Source organism: Silurus aristotelis (assembly GCF_946808225.1).
Source record: "Silurus aristotelis genome assembly, chromosome: 1".
NCBI lineage: Eukaryota > Metazoa > Chordata > Actinopteri > Siluriformes > Siluridae > Silurus > Silurus aristotelis.
The window spans coordinates 26,776,334-26,799,401 of NC_139574.1; the positions used below are offsets into that span (position 1 = coordinate 26,776,334).

Below are 23,068 nucleotides of genomic sequence, written 5' to 3' on the forward strand. Positions count from 1 at the left end.
ACTAATCTCAGTTTGCACTGAATGAATAGATAAGCAATGTTTAGTCTTCTTACTAATCATCACACACACAGCCTGCATTTTTTTACATGCCTCACATATCTAGCTACAATTTTCTATACCCTCAGAACTTCTTCTTCTTCTTCTTCTTCTTCTTCTTTTGGCTGCTCCCATTAGGGGTCGCCACAGCGGATCATCCGTCTCCATACCACCCTGTCTTCTATATCTGCCTCTTTTACACCAACTACCTGCATGTCTTCCCTCACCACATCCATGAACCTCCTCCTTGGCCTTCCTCTTTTCCTCCTACCTGGTGGCTCCATCTTCAGCATTTTTCTACCAATATAATTCATGTCCCTTCTCTGCACATGTCCAAACCATCTCAATCTCGCCTCCCTCACCTTGTCACCAAAACATCCTACATGTGCTGTCCCTCTAATAAACTCATTTCTAATCTTGTCCATCCTCGTCACTCCCAACGAAAACCTCAACATCTTCAGCTCTGCTACCTCCAGCTCCACCTCCTGTTTTTTACTCAATGCCACTGTCTCTAATCCATACAACATCGCAGGTCTCACCACAGTCCTATAAACTTTCCCTTTCATTCTTGCAGATACTCTTCTATCACAAATCACTCCTGTCACTCTTCTCCACCCACTCCACCCTGCCTGCACTCTTTTCTTTACTTCCCTAACACACTCTCCATTACTTTGCACTGTTGACCCCAGGTACCTGAACTCCTCCACCTTCTCCACCTCTTCTCCCTGCAACCGCATCACTCCACTGCCCTCCCTCTCATTCACACACATGTACTCTGTCTTACTCCTACTGACTTTCATTCCCCTTCTCTCCAGCGCATATCTCCACCTCTCCAGGCTCTTCTCAACCTGCTCTCTACTCTCACCACAAATCACAATATCATCTGCAAACATCATAGTCCAGGGAGACTCCTGTCTGACCTCGTCCGTCAACCTGTCCATCACCACTGCAAACAGGAAAGGGCTCAGGGCCGATCCTTGATGCAGTCCAACCTTCACCCTGAACCAGTCTGTCGTACCTACTGCACACTTTACTGCCGTCACACTGTCCTCATACATGTCCTGCACCACCCTCACATACTTCTCTGACACACCTGACTTCCTCATACAATACCACAACTCCTCTCTCGGCACCCTGTCGTACGCTTTCTCTAAATCCACAAATACACAATGCAGCTCCTTCTGTCCTTCTCTATACTTCTCCATCAACATCCTCAAAGCAAATAAGGCATCTGTGGTGCTCTTCCTCGGCATGAAACCATACTGTTGCTCACAGATGGTCACCTCTTCTCTCAGCCTGGCTTCCACTACTCTTTCCCATAACTTCATGGTGTGACTGATCAACTTAATTCCCCTGCACATCTCCCTTATGCTTAAAGATCGGTACCAGCACACTCCTTCTCCATTCCTCAGGCATCCTCTCCCCTTCCAGAATCCTGTTAAACAATCTGGTTAAAAACTCCACTGCCATCTCTCCTAAACATCTCCACGCTGCTACCGGTATGTCATCTGGTCCAACCGACTTTCCATTCTTCATCCTCTTAATCGCTGCTCTCACTTCCTCCTTACTAATCCTATCTACATCCTGCTTCACCAACTCCACATCCTCCAACCTTCTCTCTCTCTGATTTTCCTCATTCATCAGCTGCTCAAAATACTCCCTCCATCTTCTCAACACACTCTCCTCACTAGTCAACACATTTCCCTCTCCATCCTTTATTGCTCTAACTTGCAGTACATCCTTCCCAGCTCGGTCCCTCTGCCTGGCCAATCGGTATAAATCCTTTTCTCCTTCCTTAGTGTCCAACCTCTTATACAGTTCCTCATATGCCTTTTCCTTGGCTTTCGCCACATCCCTTTTAACCTGCTGCCTACTCTTCTCATCACTCTGTCGATCCCACTTCTGTTTTGCCAATCTCTTTCCCCTAATGCTCTCCTGCACTTCCTCATTCCACCACCACGTCTCCTTGTCTTGCTTTCTATTTCCAGATGTCACACCAAGTACTTTTCTAGCTGCCTCCCTCATCACTCCTGCAGTAGTTGCCCAATCATCCGGCACCTCTTCACCACCACCAAGCCCCTGTCTGACCTCTTCCCTGAACCTCACACTACACTCTTCCTCCTTCAGTTTCCACCATCTTATTCTTCTTTCAAACCTTACTTTCCTCCTCTTCTTCTTCGCCTCCAAAACCATCCTACAGACCACCATCCGATGCTGTCTAGCTACACTGTCCCCTGCCAACACCTTACAGTCTCCAATCTCCTTCGGGTTGCATCTCCTACACAGAAGATAATCCACCTGTGTGCACCTTCCTCCACTCTTATACGTCACCCTATGATCCTCCTTCTTCTTAAAATACGTGTTCACCACTGCCATTTCCATCCTTTTAGCAAAATCTACCACCATCTGCCCTTCCACATTCCTCTCCTTAAAACCATACCTACCCATCACCTCCTCATCACCTCTGTTCCCTTCACCTACATGCCCATTAAAGTCTGCCCCAATCACCAATCGTTCTTTCCTAGGTACACCATCTACCACTTCATCTAATTCACTCCAGAATCTTTCTTTCTCCTCCATCTCACAGCCAACTTGTGGAGCATAGGCACTGATGACATTTATCATCATCCCTTCAACTTCCACCTTCACGATCATCACCCTATCAGAAACTCTCTTCACCTCCACTACACTCTTACTGTACGCTTCCTTCAGAATCACCCCTACACCATTTCTCTTTCCATCCACACCATGATAAAACAGTTTAAACCCACCTCCAATGTTCCTGGCCTTACTCCCTTTCCACTTGGTCTCCTGAACACACAACACATCTACCTTTCTCCTCTCCATCATATCAGCTATCTCTCTCCCTTTACCCTTCATAGTACTAACATTTAAAGTACCAACCCGAACCTCTACTCTCCTACACTGCTCCTTTTCCTGCCGTCTCTGTAGACGCCTTCCTCCTCTCCTTCTCCTCCTTCGGCCAACAGTAGCCCAATTTCCACCGGTACCCTGTCGGCTAACGATACCTGTGGCGGTCGTTGTTAACCCGGGCCTCGACCGATCCGGTATAAAATTCTAATTTGTGATCCGCATATTTGATTTGGCACATGTTTTACGCTGGATGCCCTTCCTAACGCAACCCTCCCCATTTACCCGGGCTTGGGACCGGCACTAGGAGTGCACTGGCTTGTGCCCCCCTAATGGCTGGGTTCTATACCCTCAGAACTACAACAATATAATGATTGTGCTTATAGGGCAACGTTATGTATGTTACTAATACTCGATTACACCATAATTAGGATCCAAAATAACCAGGAAAAGTTCACATGTTCACTGCTTTCAAAAATGTTTTGTAAAAGTGAATTCACACATTATATACATAAAAAACACATTGATGCTCATATTTAATTAACATACATAACCTTCTCTTGGGCATAAAAATGCAATGAAAATGAGTCGCATGTGGTGTGAATTGGACAGAAGGTCATTACAATATGCTCACATGTGCCATGTCCAGTGTATATAATAAATTACACATTCATTTTGCATAATTGTGCTCTCCAGACAAAAAGAAAGATCACATCCACCAACAGCAGATTGCATTTTGTGTATAATACAATAGGCTGTGCACCTTGGTAAATATAACTTAGTAGATGAAGCCAGATGGTCAGTCTATTTATCAGACTTTGAAGATGCCTTCTGTTCTTTATTTCTAAACAGAACATACAAGGTCCTCCTTCATATTCCAGGGTAATATCTGTGTATGTGAATTGGGAAAACTAGAACATCATAAAAGCCTATATAAAACTTGTAAAATGATTAAAGAAAACAGGGAAAACTTCTAATTAGTCACCCATGCACTTATAAATTGTGAGTGAAAATTACAGAATTTCAATGTAGTCTCAGAATTTAGGACCCCACTGTATATTTGACAAGAACCACCTGATGTATGAATCTATGCAATGTATCTACACAATGTTTTATGAGAAAGAAAAGAATTTTCATGTTCATTTGATGAAACAATTTTTCCCCTAATTCAGCTGAATTTTAGCCAACAACCAATCAATATTAGCTAATATCTAAATATTTAGAAAAATATATGAAATATATTAAGTTCTAATAAAAATAAAATTTCATATTGAAATGTTTTAAATACAAATTGCACAAATACATGTACAAATATTGGTGCTGCCATATTTCGGGGGTGGAAAGGTATTCAATCCACTGAATATTCAACAATTCTTAGACAGCCACAATCTAGAAATAGGAAAAAAAAAAATGCAGGATGTGAGGAGGACTGGAGACTGACAGAGGGATGATGAAGGTCAGAGCTCAGGGGCACTGCGATACTGTGGAGTCACAATGGGCGAAATAAGTGTGCATGTTACGCATGCAAACCCACGGTACCTCTTTTGGATTTTTTTCCTTAAATTGTCTCAATTTTCCCAGCAGTTAATGTGCTTGTGCATGTGTGTGTGTAATCAGTGACTCCAGTCTGACCTAAGCATTTCATTACGTTACACTGGCATCCATATGGACCTGGCTTACTGCTGTTCATTGACTGCTGCTCAGCAATTATCTTCAGCAGGCCTTGAGCAGCAGCCATCCAACCTGAACTCTGCTGCTATGGTGACTGAATTCATTACAGGAGGATAAAGGATATGTTGTAGCAGCATCTCAGCCCATAATACAGCCAATACTCCTTTTCATAGAGACTGTAAATCCAGATCACCACCTTTAGGGCTTTCCATAAAATCACTTCCAGAATCCCTTGCATAATTGTCTTTGCTTTAAATTAGAAAGTCTTTCGAATGCGCTTGTGGAATCAAAGCTTATGTCCTTCACTATAAATGAGGTATTTAAGACCATAGTTCAGTTTGTCAATAATCATCAAGGCTTGGACCGCATATTAAGAACTGACAGCTCCAATCTTAAGGCTCTGATTTATGAGCCTGATTTCACTGAGTTATATTATTGCCAAAGCCTCAGGCTTCAGTTCTATAAAGGGCAGATCTAAAAAAAATATTCAAAATATTATATTTTAGAAGATATCCTCACTCATTCAATGACAGTATGCTTGAACAGAAAAAGTAATCAAGTATAATTTAATAACCCACAATTATAGTTAGGGTTTCTCAAAGCGGCACTAGATTTACATCACTTGAACAAGAATGCGCTTTAAACATATGTATTTTTTATCAAGTATATTGGTTTTGTGGCCAATCAGGTTTTTTAAGAAGGCATTATTAACAAAAGAGATTATTATGAGCTTCTGTACGAGTTCTGGCAGGTCAAATAAATCTGTCTTCTCTTATCAACATAGTGCTTCCATTCACAGAACTGTCACTCACTCAGTGTTTGTATTTTACACCCATTTCTGTATATCTTAGTGTGAAATCCCAGGAGATCGGTAATTTCTGAAATAACACCAATAATACAAAAATACACAGAGAGCACACTTCATTCCTGTATTTTATGTGAACATTAACTAAATCTCTTGGCCTGAATATGAATGAAGTTTGTATGATTTGCTGACTGGATACCTTTTTGAATGTCCAGCCAATTCTATTACAGTGGACGGTGTGTATATACAAGCACAATAAATAAAAATGGCATTAAACATTTTTTTAATGTAGTTTAATCTTTAAAATTAAATATTTAAAAAGTTTAAAAATTTATGCTGTTGTGTTGTAATGCTGACCCTGGCATAACATGAACATTATGACTGCAGGATGTGTTTCATAAAGATGACCAATCGCTCCACTACACCCCAATCAATGCCAGCAAGCCTTGCCTATGTACTTTATCCAGGATATTCCTTTCAACACAATCCAGTTTGCCTGTAAGCACAAACAATGACAGCATGTAAGCCGGACAATTTTCTAAAGCACATCCTCAGCTGCGTGAAATCAATATTCCTGTGCAAGCACACCAAGAATGACAATCATGCACCGCATAATAGCACAATACTGATGAATCCTGTCTCTCTACACCTTCAATAGCCAACACTCAGAACTTATTAGGGGGAGCAGCAGAATCAGTTCTTCTGACTATTCATAAATTACATCAGTCTTTCTCCCCCACACAGCCTAGCAACACTGAGACTCGGTTATAAATAAATAAAAGGAAAAAAAAGTAACCTTCTTCTAATGATGTGGTACATTTTAAACTAATACACATACACAACCTTATGCATACAATATACAAAAACACACAGCATACCGTACACAACCACATATAAGAAGAGCATGATATGATTAGGCTAATCTGGCAACATTTGGCTATTTTATCATGAAGGTGAAAGTGATATAGTTCCTGTAAGAGCAGTCAAGGCTGAATCATCTGCAGCCATAAAGCACTTAAAAAGAAAAAGCTACAGCCACAGAGACTCAATTTGAGAGAAAAGAAAGTGTGTGTGTGTGTGTGTGTGTGTGTGTGTGTGTGTGTGTGTGTGTGTGTGTGTGAGTGTATGTGAGTGAGAGAGAGAGAGAGAGAGAGAGAGAGAGAGAGAGAGAGAGAGAGAGAATACAACAGCGATTAGCCATCAATGGCTTTAATCAGGTTAACACTCATTTAGCTGACCTGATGCTGAGTCTAGCACACCCCTATAAGCTAAAGTGAGCTCATTCTTTCTACATGAAACAGAGAGAACCAAGGCTGAAAATCCAACTGTATAATCCTGTGCAATAATATGAAAAATGAACAGTCATGTTGTTATAGGAAAATGAGTAATACATTTACACCATGTTTACACAAGATGATCATTTTCCAATACGAGCGCATACTGAAATAGTTTATTCCTCAAACACCACAGCAACTTACCTATGATCACTTAGGAATACTAAAAGGTTTTATCTGTTTATAGCAACATTCAAATGTTGTGCAAAACAGGAGAGAACGTATCATCCAGATACAGCAGCAATAAACAATAATCCTGTAACCTGCCTCTTTTGCTCTCTCCTAAAGTTAACAAGACAATGAAACACAGTTTGTCGTGTTTCCGAGCCTAACTGTTTACAAAGCACTGACACTGGAGACTCACAAAAGTGTGACATAAGCGTCTTGTCACAGAAAACTTCACCATATCTACAACTTAGTCTGTTTAACAGCATAAGCACGTAGGCCATAAAAATCCCTGTGTACGGTTCTACTATAGAAATGATAACATCAATATTTATGTGGTTTATCCTAAAGATGCCACGACTGTCAGCGCTTCTGACTAATTAGATATGAGAATATTAAAGAATCGTTTTGGTATTTTGGGATGACAAACAATATCTGGGGCAGCAACTGACAACGACAGAATGAACAGCTTACACCTTCATATTAAGCATCCACACATCACATATGTTCCTCAGTTCTGCTGAGCCCATGTATAGAGTTTAAACTACATGGTAACCGGGGTTCCTCGAGAGAGTTTCTGGATCAATACTGTTAGATTAAACATTACCACAGGAGAACAAGGCGATCAGCAGAACTGACACACATGGCCACACACAAACTCTTGCCACATTTTTCATTAACTTCGGCAGGTCGATATCCAAGAGCACTGAAAGCACACCATAAAACATTTACATACAATTCATGCTTCCAGTATGCATTTATTCTGTAATACCACTTGCAGGATTTTCCATATATTATTTTAAGAAAATGTTTTCAGAGTATTAGAATCACAACAGTTCCTGTGAAACTACATACACTATAATAAGCAACGGTATTGAGACATCTGTCATTTTCCAGCCATATGTGCTTTTCCCCAAACTGTTACCACAAAGTTACAGGCACACAGTTGTATAGGATATCTTTGGGTGCAGTATCAGTAAAAAGCTTCCCTTCACTTGAACTATGAGACCAAAGCCTGTTCCAGCATGGCAATGCCCTAGCACACAAAGCAAGCTTCATGAAGATATCCTTTACATGGTTAGGCATAAAAGATATTAAGTGGCCTGCTACAGAGCACTGACCTCAACCATAGTGAGCACTAATGAATTGGAAGGCTGACTGTACCCCAGGCCTCCTCATCCTACATCAGTACCTGACTTTACTACTGCCCTTGTGACTGAATAAACACAAATCTCCACAGGCAAACTACAAAATATAGTGGAACATCTTAGAAAAGCGAAAGTTAATATAAAAGCAAATGGGGGATAAATGTGGAATGGGATGTTGAAAAAAAGCACATATGAATCTAATGGTAAATTGTCCATGTAGTACCTTCTCGTCCTGTCAGGGCTTAAAGATCTCTCTTAACTGAGACAAACAAAACCTGGTGCAGAAAGCGAACACACGCACCCATATACACCCACAACAATCAGGACAGTGACCTTCAATTAACATCTTCAGCTTATAAACAAAAACAGAGGGTGTTACAAACTGTTTAATTAACACTAAGCTTGTGTCATGACGAGTATGATATGATTTATAACTCAAAATCTTACTAGGGAACTAGGGAACATTTTTTGCAGGATTTTATGTTTTATAAAACTGGAAGTGGTTTATTTTTGAAAGCAGGAACATATCTTTATATTTTCTTTAAGAACTACAACCATCCCTTTAAGACCGCCTTTAAGATCCTTTATGTTTTTTTGGTAAATGTGTTTTTATTATTTTTAAATCATTCAGTTGATAGCTATTGTTTTTTAATTTTTTATTTCATCATATTTCGATCAAACAAATATATTTCAAGTCGATGGATTTGTCCATATCGTGTATCTTAACAGAAAGACAATATGAATTATCTTTTCATATTAGGAAAAAGTGATTAAGGGACAATAATCAAGTCATCGGTAGCTGATGTTTATGCTAGTTTTCTAATAATGCATTTACCCTGATTTTCGAACGTGTGCTGTACTTTTTGGATCTCGTTATAGAAAATACGATTTCTTAAGATCTATGCTCCTAAATCACAGCCAAATATGGCTTGTGTTTCAGTCCCTAACTCTGTCCCTCACCTCTGCTGGAGGAAAGATATGGACAACTTCATCGGTACGATCACCAAAAATATTTCTAACATTAAAGCAGCTTGGAATGTAATAATAATATTAATAATAATAACTAATAATAAAAAGAAGAAGAAAAAGAAGAAGAAAAAGAAGAGGAAGAAAAAGAAATGAATTAAAATTATATTTAAGAAAGAGTTTTGTTGTTACTTTAATCTAAATGGAGTGTGTGCAGGAAAAAATGATCAGATATGTTAAAGATTATTTGATAAAAATAGAAGTGAAATCCAGCGTTACAGAGCTGGTTTCAGCAGAAGCAAACTCCTCCTTTCAGACAGACATCCAGTCATTACGGTCATTTACAGAGGATTTCCTGTTAATAGTGCAATGTTCAGTTTAACCCTTTCAACTCCCTGGAGCTGTCAGTGAATTCTGACATAGGACATTTTTGCCGTAATAGTTACACCACCGCTACATAAAATGTTATGCTTTACAGTAAATAATAACAAATAAAATAATGAGCTAGCCTCAGCAGTGCAGCACATAAACATCTTGCTTGTCTTTCAACTGAACATGGGAGACACAACTCTGCCTAGAGATATGCTTAAGTCATGAAGCAGGTACAAACCTTGCTCTGTTGACATTTTATGGCACACTCCTCATTTGTAAACTAAGCAAAAGTAAACTTAGTGCAGTTGAAGCTAAGCGTAATGTTCCAACTGGCCTCTCTAGGGTAACGTGTTTGTGATGAGAGCCCACCTGTCTGTCTTGCCTGAGGGCTCCCGCTGTCCTCTTCCAGCGATAGGTGGCTCAGCAGGTGCTCCAGAACCTTCTCGGGGCTGGCGGGCACACTGGCGTACCTGTGAGACAGAGACGAGTCACTGGAGTCTTCCTCCTCGATGGAAGACAGTGAACGGCTGCTGCTGCACCACTCCTCGTCCTCCGTGCCATCCTCGTCGATGTAACGGAAGTATGGGACATCGAAAGTAGGTATCGTCACCCGGTCACCACTGCTACTGTCCGAGCCACCGTCTTCATCCTCATCTTCCTCCTGCTCTACCAGCGCTGCCAGCATCACCCTGCCCTCCAGCAGACGCTTGCTGCCCATGCTAGCGTAGGCTCTTACCTATCACATTGACTCAGGAGCTCCGGGAGTGCCCGTTGAGTTCTGAGGACAAGCTGCAAGCCTTGACCAACTTCAGTGGGAAGAGCTTGCTATGAGAGCGCCAGTACAAATGCAGCACATACTAACCAAATGGGTGTTTGTTTAAAAAGAGAGAGAAAGAAAGAGCGTGAGGGAGAAGGGAAGGGAAAAGACAGAAAGAGTGATGCGAGGGAAAACGAGAGAAAGAAAAAAGGGAGAGGTTGCGAGAGAGAAAAAGTGTGTGAACTCACGAGCCTGTACGCACCCGTGTGCGTGTATGTGTGTGTGTGATCATGCAGCTCACCTCCTGGCAAGAGAGGAGGGGGAGGACGAGGAGGGTGCTTGCTCTGACGTAGTCCTCTGAAGCAGCAGCATCTCTTGACTCCGTTCTCTCACACACACACGGACTGCTGCGTCACCGAGGGGCTGAGGAAAAAGAGAGAGAGAGAGAGAGAGAGAGAGAGAGAGAGAGAGAGAGAGAGAGAGAGAGAGAGAGAGAAAGAGAGAGAGAGAGAGAGAAAAAGAGAGAGATAAAGACAGGAAGAGAGAGAGAGAGGTGGAGTGTATCACCAAGGAGATTCCATTTCCTCCTAATTTCCATCAATATAGACCCTCCTCTGAATACCCAAATTACACCAGCCGCATCCAACAGCATTTTATTGAATCATCCGCCAATACAATGATCACCACATTTATATTCATACAAAAATGTATGCATAGTTCATTAACAAAGGTGACAAATAATTTCTGTAGTCTGGCTACTGTAGTTTGTAGTGTCATGTATTGTGTAGTTTTTTGAGCTGTGTGCATGTTTGTGTGTCTGAGTGTGTGCACATGTGTGTGTGCGTGTGTGTGTGTGTGTGTAATTGTAAGTGTGCATTTATCAGAGGCGTTGCCCTTGGAACAAAGGAATCAGGAGGGGTATGGGTCATGCTATAACTCTGCCACCTTACCACTTGGGTGGTATCAATCTTACACATTCGCATAGTCCATCACACACACATGCCTATGTGCCCATTTATAACTTTTTATCTATTTATCCTCACCTAATCATGTATATACATACATATTGCAGATATCCAGCAAAAAAATAATGGCCCAGACAAATATGGGATGATTTACAATTTTTCTCTGGTGTGCTTTAAGCTAAAGAGATTGCTAGGAGATGGTTATATGTGCATTGCGCCTTGGGGCATTGTCATAATATATTCAGCTCCTAGCCTTGTCCTGTGTGTTTGAGGATGTTTATATAGCAGGGAGAGGACTGTTTAAATAAAAATTCTAACCTGTGTGGTGAAGAGAACTGCTTTGTGCAGCACATCAGCACATAAACTGGTTTGTTGTACTACTGCACTAGAAATATTATTCAGCTGTGTGTGTCATTGTAGTACTGGTAGTGGGGACAAAGAGGCATTTATCTCTTACTTAATTAAATGATCAGACTCATTGTTAAAGCTGAGAATCATTGATGCACCTGTGTGTGTGTGTGTGTGTGTGTGTGTGTGTGTGTGTCTGAATTTACATTTTAATGTGATATTTTAATGCATACTGCTCATGAACCATAGATGCCCTTCAGTCAGCTTCTGTGTGTGTGTAAGTGTGTGTGTGTGTGTGTGTGTGTGTGTGTGTGTGTGTGTGTGTGTGTGTGTGTGTGTGTGTGTGTGTGTGTGTGTGTGTGTGTGTGAGGACAGGTGTGATTAAGGTCTTCAGTGCAATTGGAAATTAGAGCAGAAAAGTGCATGCTCTTCCAGCCTGTCTGTCTGCTTATTTATACACGCTAACACACACACACACACACACACACACACACACACACACACACACACACACACACACACACACACACACACACACACACACACACACACACACACACAAAGTATTGATGAGAAGTACTTGCATCTAGTCCATCAGCTGCAAATTTTGCAGCTGCAACTAACCCACTAAAGTGGCTGTTATTGGAGCAATCAGCTTCTCCCCACCAAACAAACTCCATTAAAGCTGTCACAGACAAACACTGCTGTCTATAGGCACTGTGATCACTGTGAGATTTTATTCAGGACAGTAACACTATTAAAGAACACAATCTAGGACAACTCCACAAGCCCACAGCTCAACACATTTTGGCATTGGAAAAATAGTTGAATAGATAACAGGGCACTTTTCAAGAATTCTGTAATTGTTTTCATGGACTCTTAAAGGCTTAAACCTGCTTCCACCACAAAATGTGAAACCAGCCAACCAGCAACTTGTCAAACTGCTGATACAGTGTAACACATTATGAGAAAAGTGTTATCTGCCACCCTTCCATACACACAAGCTCACAGATGACAATTATTGGCTAGTTTCGCTCTGATTGATGGTGGTGGCACAATCAAAATTCAAACTTAAGATGGAAAGAAGATACAACGAAATGGTTTGGGACTTTTTTACTTTTCTAGTAATAATATCAGGATAGCTCTAGATGTTTGTTAGCACACTTCCCAGGTTCCAGCAGGAGGATTCAATTGTTTTTCAAAAAAAGAATAATTCGAGATCAAATCAGACAGACAGGGTTACAAAATATAGAAATTAAATATAATTATAAAATATGTTTCATTGGTACATTTTTGGTCTGTTTTCACAAAACATGCCTATAATTTAGAAGTTACTCGAACTAATCATTCACAGAGCGTGTTATTAGTGTAACATTAGTGGAAATTAAACCCTGTGACATCTGAAATATTCTAAAAGATCAATTCAGAGAAAGATCAATAGAAAAGACCACAGAGGTCATCTCTGTACTGAGCCTCTTGGGAAGCACTTACATCTCTATTGGTCTTATTTTGCTTCATCATTGAAGCTGTCAGATGGAATGATAGGGTCATGTACACCGCAACTACATGGAAGCTAATGCAGAAGATTAATACCTTATTGCATAACTATGACTAGTTTTATATGTTATGGTCTACGGCTCTTTCTCTTGTCTAGTCAGTTTGGATTAGACTGATTTAGAATGTCTGCTTTCTGCTCTCTTAAAAGGAAGAAACATGTAAACTATTTGAACCATGTTATGCAGTAGCTAAGCATTATTACATATTTCACTTCCCCACTGTGATCAGCAGTAAAGACATTAAAATGTACACTTCCATAACACAGTAACACTTCCATGTCTATGGGGTAGGTGGTAGCTCAGTGGTTAAAGCAATGGGTTACTGATCCGAAAGTCTGGGGTTTAAGCCCCAATATCACCAATCTACCACCCTTTGGGCTCTTAACCTCTGTGTTCTAGGAGCACTGTGAAATGGCTGAGCCTGCACTCTGACCTCAGCTTCCAAACCTTGCTGGAATATGCTAGGAAAGAATTTCACCTTTCTTTCTATTTCTCTTACAATATGAAACAAATAACTAATAGCTCTGCCATTAAATGTCTTGCTATATTATTATACAAATGTAAAAATAATAAATCAAGCTTCTGGTAATCAGGTGGTCAAATAATGTGCTGTGTCTGCCATCATCTTTTTTCATAAACAATCAATTCATGGAGTGAAGTTTGCAATCAATAGAGTTGATTCATGTTAAATCATATTTCACACCTGTCAAAACTAAAATACTGTGCCTATACGAAATAAATAATGTGCTGCATGCCAGTGTGAAGTGAGAGCTGAGAAGCACACAAAGGTCAACTTCTGTGCAGACAAGATTAAACCTTGACATCTGTTTAATCCCAGACTTTACAACAATGTTAGCTGTTGATGTCTGAGTAAAAGCAGAGATACCCCAGGACTGTATTCAGTATGAATGGTATGCACTTTTAAAGTGGGAGTATAAATCAAAAGAGCAGACTGCATTTACATTTCTGTGTACTTGACTATAGCCATCAACACCAGTGCAATGTCATGTTATAACCAAAGACAACATATTTGAATAAAAGAACATGCACTTTATCTGGTTCAATAGGATTTATTAGGGTAAATTATGAATTTTAAATAGAATAAAGAATACTCTGTTTCTTGCTATGCATCATACTGTATATGTCTATCTTTAAGTCAACATTTCATTATAAAAGCACTTTTTTTATATATTAAAGCAAAGCTTGTTAATTAAGTTGAATGTGATGTGTATGTCTATAATATACATAAAATTAAGATCGAACTAATACAGCCAATGAAAATATTTTAAACAAGTTAGATCATTTGTGCGATACATATTTGAAGAGGAATCAGATTCAGGTGGCAGTGCAAAAACAGAAACGTGTTAACACTAGTGTGTATTATTTTTTACATGTTTTGTAACAAGTCTCCTTGCTTCTGCCAGGGTGCGCAATAAATCTCTACAAAGGAAAGGTCGGCAAAAAACGATTTGAAGCCTGGGTATATTAGTAGGTAGACTTGTTTGATCCAGTCTTTGTGGCAGTTAGGGCGAATTTTGACAAGAAATGATGAGGTGGGAGCCCAATAAAATTGTCCAATCAGAAAGAAGCATGTGATAATAAACTTTGAGCTCAAAAAGTCCATGGAAAAAAAAAAAAACATTGTAAAAAAGAAAAACATGTAAATGAAAATCACAAGGTGTATTTCTTAAATAAAAACCATTTCTGAATGTTTTTTGATAATAAAAAATTCCAAACTGAACTTCTATTCATTCATATATACCTGCATCCTGAAATGTACTGTTTATTTCAGGATGCAGGCAAGAAAGCAATCAAGACATAGATTTTTTTTTTATACAATAAGTACTATTAAACATTAAACTCCATTTACAGCGGACGATGATGTCAAAATGCATCTGTAAGGTGTGTGTATATCCACTCACTCACCTCAGCTGGTCGTTCAGTGGGTTTAAGCGGGCTATGGAGGAGCCGGCATCCATCCTTGGCCAGTCTCTGAACTATTTCCATGCGACTCATGTCCTCTCTGTTGCGTAATCCAGGCCCCTGGCCCTGCTGAAGTGCAGGAGATACAGAGAACACATATCTCAGACCACAGTCCCATGCCATTGAGGTTCAGCACATCCAGTGTATCAATCCAGAAAACTGCTTCCTTTTTTTTTTTTTTTTAAGTAAGACAGAGTTCTGGTTTCTATAATCCAGTGCAGGGAGTCACATGCAACATCTTATACAGCTATAGGAGACTCTCTCTAGATGTTCAATAAGAGAGAACCTGCATTTGTCTTTCCCTTAGTCTCCCTCTCTCTCTTATTCAAAAAACAAGAGTGAGGGTGGCCAGGAAACATCTGCCAGTGGCTCCAGTCGTGAATAGGAAGTTTAACAATGTCCTGAAATTGGGAAATTGACCAGCATTGACTTTAGTAGGGTATGTTACTATGTAATTGTAAAAGGCAAAAAGGTGTAGAAAAATGCAGAGAATAGCAGGTCCGTGGTCATATACACTATATAATATTTTTCCTGCTTAACGGAATCATCTAAATATATATGAAAAGAATAAACTTTCAGAGAAACACACCAAAAAAGTGTTTATTAATCAAAGATGACATGTGGGGTCACATGGCTACATTGGGTCCTTGACCTGTTTAAGGTCAAATATTATATGTCTTAATACAAGAATCAGCTGAAAAAGTTAATGAATTGTGAGGATGGTAGAGGTTTTACAGTCTATAATCTATACAGTATTTCATGATTGCTCCCTTAAACAGTGCTGCTCCATTAACATACACACCTGCGCATATTCCCCCACCCACACATACCCATATGACCAGTAGGCTTCAAGGATGTAACACTTATGACCTCATCGTTAAGTATGAGGGAACCACAGAGGAATTTGTACTAGTCACAAAAAAAAAAAAAAAAAAAAAAAGAAATACAATCACTCCAGCCTATATAAAGGCGTTTAACCTCATACTGGGCTGAATTGTTAAACATAAATGAAACACTTGACATTCCTGGACACTTTGTCTATCTGATACACTTTGTCTGTCTGAATATAGACAACAATGAACAATATCAAGTGGCAAAAGGGAAATACTTGAAAGTCTTGCTTACCCTGATGTGTGTGAAAGATAGAGAGGCGTATTTTATTTCTGATGAGCTTAAAAACTCAAGCAACTTGTTCGTTTCAAGACACATTGATTATACACTTTATAGTAAATGCTATACTTAATAGTAAACTATACATATTATTACTATATATGGCACATGAACATCCATTAACTTGGACATACTAGACTGATTTTGCTGAAGGCCTGGGTTTCTAAAACAAATGTAATTTTTGTTGTACATTAATTAATTTTTTTTAAATCGAAATCTATTTAATATGAGTTCATTTAGAGCTTCTTAATTAAAAAATCTGGGTGTGAAAAAGTTTTCGTACAAAGTTTTACCAGGTGTATTTACAATATAAATCATTATGTATGACTTTATGTACCAACATCAAACATTGACATTGCTTTTGCTATCGATTTCTAAAAAGTGAAGTAGGAGAATACATGTATATATTCACACATATTTACATAGTCACACTAATATCCTGATTTGTATTTGTACCTTTTGCTTAGTGGAAGACAATGGGCAGGGTTGGAGTTCAACAGAGTGTTCTGGGAGAGCATCCCTAATCCCTGTAAAAAAAAAAAAAAAAAAAAAATTAAGAATTAATTCTACTTCGTGGCAGTAACAATAAACTACAAGAACATAAAAAAACATATAGTTAATCCTTTTGTTTAAAATGTAAAAGATTCCTTACTTGATTTGTACCTTCCTTTTCGGGCCAGTGCTGCTGTCAGTTCATTCTGCACCTGTTAAAATGAAACATTTAGCCGAGGAGCCTCCAGCATCATGTACAGCACATGTCTGACATTATTCACCCCAAGCAAGCTTAGAGAGCATGTTGCAAAGAACAGCCAGACTGCTGGACCAAATCCATTACAGTGTGAGTAGTTAGGGCATATCATTTTAGAACATCAGGTCATGTTGATAATCAGTTTCTGCTGCCTGGCCAGGATACAGAAAGCATCAAAAGGAGGATGAAGTCTCCCCCTTAAAGTTTTATAAATCAGAGATGGAGTCTTGCAGGAGGTGTAGCCTACTGTAAGAGTGGCCGCTTTGCGTTTAGGCACATACAAACTAGCTGTGGCAAAGAAGTGAAAGACAGATTGTTGTAATAACAATAACAACCGTAGGTCCATGGTTAAGTGAGGTCACTGCTGTGTGCTTATCTCTTAAGTGTTCATAGCCTTAATTGAATAAATCCAACATTCTTTGCCTACCGCTTGTGTTGTAATTTCTTACACAGGGAGTTCACAGCTCTTGTAGCTACATTACATGTATGATTCACATAGTACAGCAGCTAAAACATCACTGCATGCACATTTGAATGACAAGACCACCAAACATTAGGTTGAATCCAATGCTTATAAATCACTATATAATTAATAAGGGCTACCAACTAACGTGGTATATTTTTGGCTAAGTTACAGGAGCACATGTTTATGAAAAGTAAGACTTTTAAGTGCATGACAATGCAGGTATTGCATTGTTCTTGGTTCATATCTAAACTTGTCTGTGTTGCTGTCGGCATGAAGATCCCTGTTAGGCCCTGTCTGTGTGGGTTTTTCTTTTGGTTTTCCAGGTCAGGTTCCTTCCAACTCCCAAATAAACATTCAAGTAGGGGAACTGGTTACACTAGCACAGTAAATTAGTGTGCACAAAGCTCAGCATTGGACCGGTACCTTATTCAGCCTGTTTTCTTATCCAGCATGTACCGTTCCCAGGATAACTGAAGGATTACATTTACATTTGCGGCATTTAGCAGACTCCCTTGTCCAGAGCGACGTACAAAAGTGCTTTGAGTCTCTAGCCATGAATAAATCTACACTGGTACACTAGATTACCAACTTAAGATAAATCAGCCTACAACTCTTGATTTTTACAAAGCAAACTTGGAAAGTGCTAATTTAAGTGTTTCAGGAAGAGGTGTGTCTTCAAATGTAGTTTAAAGATATCCAGGGACTCCGCTGTTCGGACATCTAGGGGAAGTTCATTCCACCACCGCGGTGCCAGAACAGAGAAGAGCCTTGAAGTATAATATTACTAAATATTACTGAATAACAGATTACTGAAAATGGAGCAAGGACTTATCAGTACTGGGGGAAAATATTCTTTTTTCTTCAATAACCACTTTTATTTGGACCCAGGTGAATCTGGAGCCTATCCAATGAGCATGAAGTGCTAGGTGGACTGGTACCACCTTCTCTCAGAATGAGAGGTAAGTACACTTCAAGGCTCTTCTTTGTTCTGGCACCGAGGTGGAGGAATGAACTTCCCCTAGATGTCCGTACAGCAGAGTCCCTGACTATCTTCAAGCGACGACTGAAAACCTACCTCTTCCTGAAACACTTAAATTAGCACTTTACAAGTTTGTAAAATTCAAGATTCTACATATGTATATATATATATATAAAGTTTGTAATCTTGTGTACCAGTGTAGATTTATTCATTACTAGAGACTCAAAGCACTTTTGTACGTCGCTCTGGATAAGGGCGTCTGCTAAATGCAGCAAATGTAAATGTAAATGTAAGACGGGAGAATTTGCACCAGATTGCACCAATCCATTGCAGAGCACCTTTCACACATATAAACACACTTGCTCAAACCAATGGGAGACCTTGGAGCTGTGAATCAGAAATACTACCTGCTGTGCCACTGAGACACCCTGAAGATAAACATGTCCTTTAAAAAGTTTCTGCTGTTTCTTTCTTTCCATTCTCATGAGGATGGCCAGTGATATCTGTAAAGCCAATCTGTCAAGATAGACTTAAGGGCAAGTTTAAAAAGTATATTGCTAAAAAGAATTATTTAAAAAGAATTATATAAAAATATATTAACCTATTTTATAAGTCACTGCATTATAGCTTGTCATTGGGATGGCTTTTGTACCACAAATATATGATTATCACCAGAGACAATGAATTTACTATTACATTTTATGTGCCTGTGGTCCTTCATATAAATGTGCACTTGCTTTTCCAGGAGTCAGCAATATGCAGAAAAGTACAATTCTTTTTAGTAAAATAGTCTCTAAGGGTGTTATTGTTTAATATTTCATCTATTACACTATTGAGAAAATAATACATGTTTACAACAGTGGGCTCTTTTTATAAAATAATAGTGTGAATCCAGGTGTGTAACGGCAAGTAGTGAAAGCGAGTGAAACTCTGCTTAGTGGCTCATGAAAACTAATTTCCCAGGAGAACAAACAGCAAAAAAAACAGTAGAAGTTGACACATCTAACTGGTTTAGCATCGCCCACCTGGTTGCTTGTTTTTTATTAGAATTCATTTAAAATTTACTTAAAAAAAAATGCTTACCAACTTGCTTTAGTTTCATCACTCTAAATAGTTAACAGTCTATGTAAAAAAATAAAGTACAATTGTGTAATGTATGTTGCCTTATTAAAAGCTTAAGCACAAGAAAATTAGAAAGCTTTCCATTATAGTGCTTTATTTACAGATATTATCACGCATTCGCACACCTATGGAAGACCGAAGAGCTCTGACACCCTGATAACAATAATGTCCACTGTTTTTGTTAAATAATGAATGATGCCGTAGTAAAAGGGAGAGCACAAGAAAGCCAGGAGCTATTATGCTCCAAAAATCTGACTAATGCATGTGTGTAAAGATTTTATAAAGATGTTTCCCATCAGTCACTGTATCTCCGTATTCCAAGTCACATGCTACACCAAAACCTGTTTCCTGTTTCAGATATTAAGCGTTTCTATTTAAGTTAAAGTTAAGACTTTCATTTTGAACATGCTATATACTGTATATATGAATAGTCAAGGTTGTCTGTGCCTGTTGCCAGGGTGATTTCAAGCATAAAATCCCACCTTAAAAAACAGTCCTGCAACATTAGAAAGTGTGCACAGTATTGCATCTATAAAGTACAATCAGTGCACTTTTAGTCTCTCAGATTCAACAAGATCTACAAGTACATGTGGCTTTAATCATGGAGCCACTCAAGAACAAATAAGCATGTACTGTAATGCAGCAGTTTTAGTCAGATAGTATAAAAATGGTAATTTATCTAAACAGTGCTTATAGTGTTTTGGTTGTCCTGGTAAATCATAGAAAGTACTCGAGTAATTTGATTACAAAAATTAATCGACGCTTTGTTTAGTCCTTTAACTAAACAAAAAGCACTGTGTTTCCCACGGATCATTGTTACTGACGCACCGCCCGCTAAACTCTGGAGCGCTCTGGACAGGAAACACAGAAGACGTTGCAGAATAAAAAATGAAAGAACGTGGAGAAAACAGCGAGGGCCGAGGAGAAGATTCAGGCCAAAGAAAACACCAGATAGTTTCCAAAGATTGGAATAATTTCAATCTAAAACATATAAATAAGGAAACAGCACTTTACGTTGTTTTCTTTAAGTAATTTGATAGTGATTTTTATATTTTTATTTATATACTGTATACCCAGCCATTAGGGGGGCACAAGCCAGTGTACTCTTAGTGCCGGTCCCAAGCCCGGGTAAATGGGGAGGGTTGCGTTAGGAAGGGCATCCAGCGTAAAACATGTGCCAAATCAAATATGCGGATCACAAATGAGAATTTCATACCGGATCGGTCGAGGCCCGGGTTAACAACGACCGCCACAGGTATCGTTAGCCGACAGGGTACCGGTGGAAATTGGGCTACTGTTGGCCGAAGGAGGAGAAGGAAAGGAGGAAGACGTCTACAGAGACGGCAGGAAAAGGAGCAGTGTAGGAGAGTAGAGGTTCGGGTTGGCACTTTAAATGTTGGTACTATGACGGGTAAAGGGAGAGAGATAGCTGATATGATGGAGAGGAGAAAGGTAGATGTGTTGTGTGTTCAGGAGACCAAGTGGAACGGGAGTAAGGCCAGGAACATTGGAGGTGGGTTTAAACTGTTTTATCATGGTGTGGATGGGAAGAGAAATGGTGTAGGGGTGATTCTGAAGGAAGCGTACAGTAAGAGTGTAGTGGAGGTGAAGAGAGTTTCTGATAGGGTGATGATCGTGAAGGTGGAAGTTGAAGGGATGATGATAAATGTCATCAGTGCCTATGCTCCACAAGTTGGCTGTGAGATGGAGGAGAAAGAAAGATTCTGGAGTGAATTAGATGAAGTGGTAGATGGTGTACCTAGGAAAGAACGATTGGTGATTGGGGCAGACTTTAATGGGCATGTAGGTGAAGGGAACAGAGGTGATGAGGAGGTGATGGGTAGGTATGGTTTTAAGGAGAGGAATGTGGAAGGGCAGATGGTGGTAGATTTTGCTAAAAGGATGGAAATGGCAGTGGTGAACACGTATTTTAAGAAGAAGGAGGATCATAGGGTGACGTATAAGAGTGGAGGAAGGTGCACACAGGTGGATTATCTTCTGTGTAGGAGATGCAACCTGAAGGAGATTGGAGACTGTAAGGTGTTGGCAGGGGACAGTGTAGCTAGACAGCATCGGATGGTGGTCTGTAGGATGGTTTTGGAGGCGAAGAAGAAGAGGAGGAAAGTAAGGTTTGAAAGAAGAATAAGATGGTGGAAACTGAAGGAGGAAGAGTGTAGTGTGAGGTTCAGGGAAGAGGTCAGACAGGGGCTCGGTGGTGGTGAAGAGGTGCCGGAGGATTGGGCAACTACTGCAGGAGTGATGAGGGAGGCAGCTAGAAAAGTACTTGGTGTAACATCTGGAAATAGAAAGCAAGACAAGGAGACGTGGTGGTGGAATGAGGAAGTGCAGGAGAGCATTAGGGGAAAGAGGTTGGCAAAACAGAAGTGGGATCGACAGAGTGATGAGAAAAGTAGGCAGGAGTACAAGGAGATGCGGCAGCAGGTTAAAAGGGATGTGGCGAAAGCCAAGGAAAAGGCATATGAGGAACTGTATAAGAGGTTGGACACTAAGGAAGGAGAAAAGGATTTATACCGATTGGCCAAGCAGAGGGACCGAGCTGGGAAGGATGTACTGCAAGTTAGAGCAATAAAGGATGGAGAGGGAAATGTGTTGACTAGTGAGGAGAGTGTGTTGAGAAGATGGAGGGAGTATTTTGAGCAGCTGATGAATAAGGAAAATCAGAGAGAGAGAAGGTTGGAGGATGTGGAGTTGGTGAAGCAGGATGTAGATAGGATTAGTAAGGAGGAAGTGAGAGCAGCGATTAAGAGGATGAAGAATGGAAAGTCGGTTGGACCAGATGACATACCGGTAGAAGCGTTGAGATGTTTAGGAGAGATGGCAGTGGAGTTTTTAACCAGATTGTTTAACAGGATTCTGGAAGGGGAGAGGATGCCTGAGGAATGGAGAAGGAGTGTGCTGGTACCGATCTTTAAGCATAAGGGAGATGTGCAGACCTGCAGTAACTACAGGGGAATTAAGTTGATCAGTCACACCATGAAGTTATGGGAAAGAGTAGTGGAAGCCAGGTTGAGAGAAGAGGTGACCATCTGTGAGCAACAGTATGGTTTCATGCCGAGGAAGAGCACCACAGATGCCTTATTTGCTTTAAGGATGTTGATGGAGAAGTATAGAGAAGGACAGAAGGAGCTGCATTGTGTATTTGTGGATTTAGAGAAAGCGTACGACAGGGTGCCGAGAGAGGAGTTGTGGTATTGTATGAGGAAGTCAGGTGTGTCAGAGAAGTATGTGAGGGTGGTGCAGGACATGTATGAGGACAGTGTGACGGCAGTAAAGTGTGCAGTAGGTACGACAGACTGGTTCAGGGTGAAGGTTGGACTGCATCAAGGATCGGCCCTGAGCCCTTTCCTGTTTGCAGTGGTGATGGACAGGTTGACGGATGAGGTCAGACAGGAGTCTCCCTGGACTATGATGTTTGCAGATGATATTGTGATTTGTGGTGAGAGTAGAGAGCAGGTTGAGAAGAGCCTGGAGAGGTGGAGATATGCGCTGGAGAGAAGGGGAATGAAAGTCAGTAGGAGTAAGACAGAGTACATGTGTGTGAATGAGAGGGAGGGCAGTGGAGTGATGCGGTTGCAGGGAGAAGAG

At 40.1% G+C, this 23,068-nt stretch overlaps 1 protein-coding gene across 1 annotated transcript in view; it reads right to left on the minus strand.

The window, feature by feature from the left end:
• Positions 1-23,068, minus strand: part of rapgef5b (Rap guanine nucleotide exchange factor (GEF) 5b) — a 46,283-nt gene that overhangs the window by 12,489 nt on the left and 10,726 nt on the right. Inside the window, exons 7-11 of the mRNA XM_083559244.1 lie at positions 16,800-16,851; positions 16,604-16,674; positions 14,921-15,046; positions 10,427-10,548; positions 9,738-9,838 (exon numbers count right to left, since the gene is read on the minus strand). Of these exons, the coding sequence (XP_083415370.1) occupies positions 9,738-9,838; positions 10,427-10,548; positions 14,921-15,046; positions 16,604-16,674; positions 16,800-16,851 (472 nt within the window). The remainder of the gene's footprint in view (positions 1-9,737; positions 9,839-10,426; positions 10,549-14,920; positions 15,047-16,603; positions 16,675-16,799; positions 16,852-23,068) is intronic.